The 5,112-nt window shown below is 36.0% G+C and overlaps 1 protein-coding gene across 2 annotated transcripts; it reads left to right on the top strand.

Annotated features, from left to right (window-relative positions):
- The first annotated feature begins 3,688 nt into the window (after window positions 1-3,688).
- Window positions 3,689-4,911, top strand: eny2 (ENY2 transcription and export complex 2 subunit). 2 transcript variants are annotated; one of them, XM_016292611.1, is made up of 5 exons: window positions 3,689-3,875; window positions 4,193-4,266; window positions 4,362-4,432; window positions 4,519-4,593; window positions 4,773-4,911. In XM_016292611.1, exons 2-5 carry the CDS (start codon window positions 4,199-4,201, stop codon window positions 4,844-4,846), a joined length of 288 nt encoding a protein of 95 aa, XP_016148097.1. In that variant the 5' UTR covers window positions 3,689-3,875; window positions 4,193-4,198; the 3' UTR covers window positions 4,847-4,911. The 2 variants fall into 2 exon arrangements, with proteins under 2 accessions (XP_016148097.1, XP_016148098.1); XM_016292612.1 differs by lacking the exon at window positions 3,689-3,875 and adding an exon at window positions 3,883-4,018.
- The last annotated feature ends 201 nt before the right edge of the window (window positions 4,912-5,112 follow it).

The raw sequence follows: 5,112 nt of genomic DNA, 5'->3' as shown, positions 1-5,112 counted from the left end.
CTCAGCTGCACTCTTCCCTTCACTGGTAATGGTTAGTGAACAATAAAAATTTGCCCAAGAGAAACAGGCAAAAGAGGGTGTCTAACTGCTCACCTCCTATCACTTACACAACTTTGATGATTCATTTTAAATTCATATCTCAAAGCATTAATAACACTTTCAGATTATGTTCCGCAGCTCATATTTCAACAGTTAATAACTTGTTTCGAAAACTTTTTGCATAAAAAGTTTGAAGTTAAGCTGAAAGGAGACTAAATAAGGAACGATCTTTTTTAAACCCCTCAGACTGACAGTTAACAAGCTGTTTCTGGATTTCACGTGTGAGCACGATTAATCTACCCATCCTTTTCTCTCATTTAAAGAGACACTATGACTCTATAACAGACCTTGTAAGCCATCAATCACTCTGTCAGGCCAGGGCGTTTCCACTTGAGTGCACACTTGCTCCTCAATTGTATAGCCTGAGTTCATGACTTTAACACACATACAGGTCACTATCAATAAAAATCAACACACAAAATTCTGGAAAGGTGTTAACGGCAAATGTCATGAGCCTGAGTCCATTCAACACAGAGCTTGCGATGCTTAGATGTCAGTAAAACAAAGGCAATTAAAAAATCATGAGGCATCCAAAAGCGCAGTAGAGTGTTTAAACTAGAGATGAGCAAATCCATGGTAAGAGACTGTCATGGGGTCTTCAAATCAAGCATAATAAGGCCGCTTAAAAAGCACAATGCCACACTTGTTAGTGGTTTATGACACCCCCATGGTTTAATTAGCTGATTTGGGTGGAAATTATAATTTAGATAATTGTAATACTTTTAAACCACCAGACATTTGATCTCAGAACTTTGGAAGGTAGCTACTACTGCCATTATTGATGATTTTTAAGATTGGTAATTAAAAAGCAGACTTGAAGAGCAAAAATTGATGTCCGGTTATGTCATGGTGCTGTTGATTCTCCTGATACATAATTTTTCAGAACTTTCTGACTTTAATCAGTGCCTTCACCGCACTCTCTCAGGTAATTAGGTGCCAATACCGATATATGTATAATCAAAAAATGCTAAATTGGTCTGCGCTCGAAACAAATCTATGAGGTTAAAGCAAGAGATACACAGGAGAGACCTTTCTGACTTGAAATGTGATTGCAAAGCTGAATTTTCAGGCGCCATTACTTTAGCCTTTAATGTCACATGATCCTTCAGAAATCATTCTAATATGCTGATTTCATACTCAAGTAACATTTATTACATTTACATTTAGTCATTTAGCAGACGCTTTTACCAAAGCGACTTACAAATGAGGACAATAAAAGCAGTCAAAACTAACAAAAGAGCAACAATATATAAGTGCAAATGACAAGTCTCTGTTAGCCTAACGCAGTACACGTAGCAAGGTCTATATATATTTTATAAACACACACACACACACACACACACAAAGAAAAACAAGTAGATAGAATAGAAAAAATAGAAAGCTAGTGTTTGTTTTTTGTTGTTTTTTTAAATAAAGAATAAAAAATTTAAAAAGATAAATATAGATAAAGTAGAATTAAAATAGAATAGAAAGTGTTAAGAGTTATAGGGTCAAATAAAGGTGGAACAGATGTGTTTTTAGTCGTTTCTTAAAGATGGTTAAGGACTCAGCTGCTCGGATTGATTTGGGCAAGTCATTCCACTAGGAGGGAACAGTTAATGAAAAAGTATGTGAAAGTGATTTTGTGCCTCTTTGAGATGGCACAATAATTCGCCGTTCACTTGCAGAACGCAAGCTTCTAGAGGGCACATAACTCTGAAGTAATGAATTTAGGTAAATGGGTGCAGAGCCAGTGGTGGTTTTGTAGGCAAACATTAATGCCTTGAATTTAATGCGAGCAGCTACTGGTAGCCAGTGCAAATTGATGAACAGAGGTGTGACATGTGTTCTTTTCAGCTCATTAAAGATTAATCTTGCAGCGGCATTTTGGATTAATTGTAGAGGTTTGATAGAAGTGGCTGGAATATTATTATTAATATTGAAAACAGTGTTGCTGCTAAATATTTTTGTATAAACTGTACATTACAATAGAATTATTTGATGAATAGAAAGTTCAAAAGAGCAGCATTTATTTGAAATATAACTTTTTTGTAACAATGTCTAATCACTTATGGTCAATTTAATGTTTACTTGCTGAATAAATGTATTGATTAAAAAAAATAAAAAAATGAAGTCATTTTACCCCCCCCCCCCGTTATTAAAAAAAAACAAGTGGGTTCCCCCAAAGTCCACGGTATAGTTCGAACACTGATTATAGGTTCTGCTTGACATAGTCCAGACTAACCAATATGTATCAGTTAAGGTTTTTTTTTTTTTTTTTTACCGGAGTAAAAAACCTGACTTAATCTGTACCACAGGTGTTCTGCCTGGATCAAACAGCCAGTCAGTATGACTTCTTCTGCCTCACTGAAGGGCGTCTGGCTGCTGTTGTAACCTGAATTATTTATTCCGCTGCAACTTCACTCCCAAACAAGGTGCATGGAAGCAGAAAGCCAAAAAGTTAGCACACAGGCCAACACAGACATGTTGATTTAATTAAGGTTATAAAATATTCAACCAATAGCTAAGTGTTTCTGATTTGTCTTCTATAATGGTGATTTGTTGCAGTGGCCTACTACAGGATGCCCTTAAAGAAATAGTTCACCAAGAATGGAAAATTCTGTCATCATTTACTCACTCATGCTAAACACAAAAAGTGACTTATGGACTATTTTTATGATACGTTTGTGATGCTTTTACATGCTTTTTGAAGCTAGACAGCGCCAGTCATTTATTGATAGTAACAGCATACATGACTAGCATATCATTAATATTGTTCTATTCACATTATTCCATTTAAATAATGTGAATAAAATTAAAATATTACAGATTTTTTATTTTTAGGTGAACATTAAAACTTTCTCTTTAAGTTACTGGAAAGCTTTGCAAATTTGTGTGCTAAACCATACTTGGTCTCACCTAATTAACATCTTTCTCAGTGCCATTGTAGGCCTACATAAAATGTAGTACATCATGTATGAGCAAAACATACAATTTTCTTCTAAAAAGAGTCACATAACTCCTTGACTGGCATCCTCACATTGTGTTCTTGTACAGTTTTATTCTGAAATCATCTTTAAGTTACCTGCATTCTCTATGACACACCGCCATCAGTAATGCACTGTTAAGTGCGGTTGCCAGTAAAAGAAAGAAGAAGACACACCGCCATCTTGTGGTGTAGAATACCTTCGTAAATATGGAGAAAAACGTAAATATTAATTTCGCATCAATTAATGTAAGTTAACATTATATTAAAATACACTACGCATTAGCTAACCTTCAGAAAAGTTTACCTGACGTTCTTGCGTAATTTAACTGTGGTATTTACTGTTACCACAGCAGGCCTAAAACCACTCCAAGTGCCTTGTAAGATTGAAAATTAATCGATGAATAGATTTCCTCTGGATAGATTAATTGAATATTACGAATCTGCAACATGTCTTTCAAAATGGAGTCTGGTGAAAAAGTGTATTTTCGTAAGGACAGTTTCGGTCTTTCTCCACATATATTTGGATAACTATGGCGTATTTTTAACCACAAGTACACTATTTCAACGACTGTTAAAAATATATGAGAGTAGTAGAAAAAAAAACATGTTAAGACCGCTTCTTCTTTGCTACGTCAAGCAACGCCATACTGCAGATCGTAGGAACCATTAAGTTGGCAGGAACCTTCCGCCGGTGCGCCTGTTTCTGTGGGGACGGTAAACGGTGCGTGGATCGGCCGGCTACAAACAACAGCAGAGAGGTCCACGCACACGCCGATTAGAACATTATGCTTATTTTCGTCAGTGTTTGGTATGTTTATTACAGAATCACATAATATTAAATTTAATAATTGTAATAACGTTAACTTGATAGGGCAAGTACGCACGGGCCATTATAAAAATAGTTACCCGTGCTCGTTAGCGGCAAAGTGAGAATGAAAAAAAAGCATTTCGGTAAAAAAATTATTTTCCCACGAAGTCCGGATTGTTTGTCTGGTTTGTTCATGTTTAATGTAAAAATGAATAGTGTATATTGTGTTTTGTGAGTGGGCACACCCTTTGTCTGTTGCACTGGCATTGCAAACTCGGTATTATGTCATGTTTAATCGTTTTCAATTCTTGTTTCAGATTAATATGAGTAAAGAATCCCAAATGAGGACCGCCATTAACCAGAAGTTAATTGAGATGGGTGAGAGGGAGAGGTAAATGTCTATAATCAATTGCTAAGTTTTTAGACGCATCCCATTAGTGCATGCTGCATTTCATTTATGAAACCCATTGTCTTTGCTTTTTTCAGGTTAAAGGAGTTGCTTCGAGCCAAGCTTATCGAGTGTGGCTGGAGAGATCAGCTCAAAGCCCTCTGCAAAGGTAAAAACACTGGATCCGATCTGTCTCAAATCATTGCATACTCTTCAGTGGTTGATTTTTGAAGAAATATCACTGGTTGATTGCAGAGGTGATCAAGGAGAAAGGAATAGAGAATGTTACTGTAGAAGACTTGGTCGCTGGAGTTACTCCCAAAGGAAGAGGTAGGTGGTTCTTGCTCATAAATCCCTTATGAGTGTTATACTGAAACCATTTTGGTGTTAACAAGTGTCGTCAAACATGAAACGACTTAGATTTTTTATATGCATTAATTTGTGAGTGATCAACATCAGTGCAACACAGAAAAAGCATGATCATCATCAATAACTCTTGTGTTCCTCAGCACTGGTGCCTGACAGTGTAAAGAAAGAGCTCCTGCAGAGAATAAGAGCCTTCCTCGCCCAGCACTCGACATGATGCTCAGCATATCTAAGAATACTCTGAGAGTATCCGTCATTTTTTTTATTGACCTTATGCCAATAGCAATGCCAGAATGCTATAAGTTGAACTGTTTTCATGGTGTGATTTCACTCTTCATTGTGTGTTTTTGTTACTGCCAATAAAGGTTGATCATGTTTGTATATATATATATATATATTATTTTGGACAGCTTGATTTATTTAAGGAATTTATCTCTGTATTGAATTAATGTGTTTTTCTAAAAGTCAAGAGTCTAGTACAAT

This window comes from Sinocyclocheilus grahami, unplaced genomic scaffold, assembly GCF_001515645.1.
Source record: "Sinocyclocheilus grahami isolate Dianchi unplaced genomic scaffold, SAMN03320097.WGS_v1.1 scaffold288.1, whole genome shotgun sequence".
Classification (NCBI taxonomy): Eukaryota; Metazoa; Chordata; class Actinopteri; order Cypriniformes; family Cyprinidae; genus Sinocyclocheilus; species Sinocyclocheilus grahami.
Note: the sequence above shows the minus strand (reverse complement) of the source record. Positions and strands in the feature narration are given on the sequence as shown.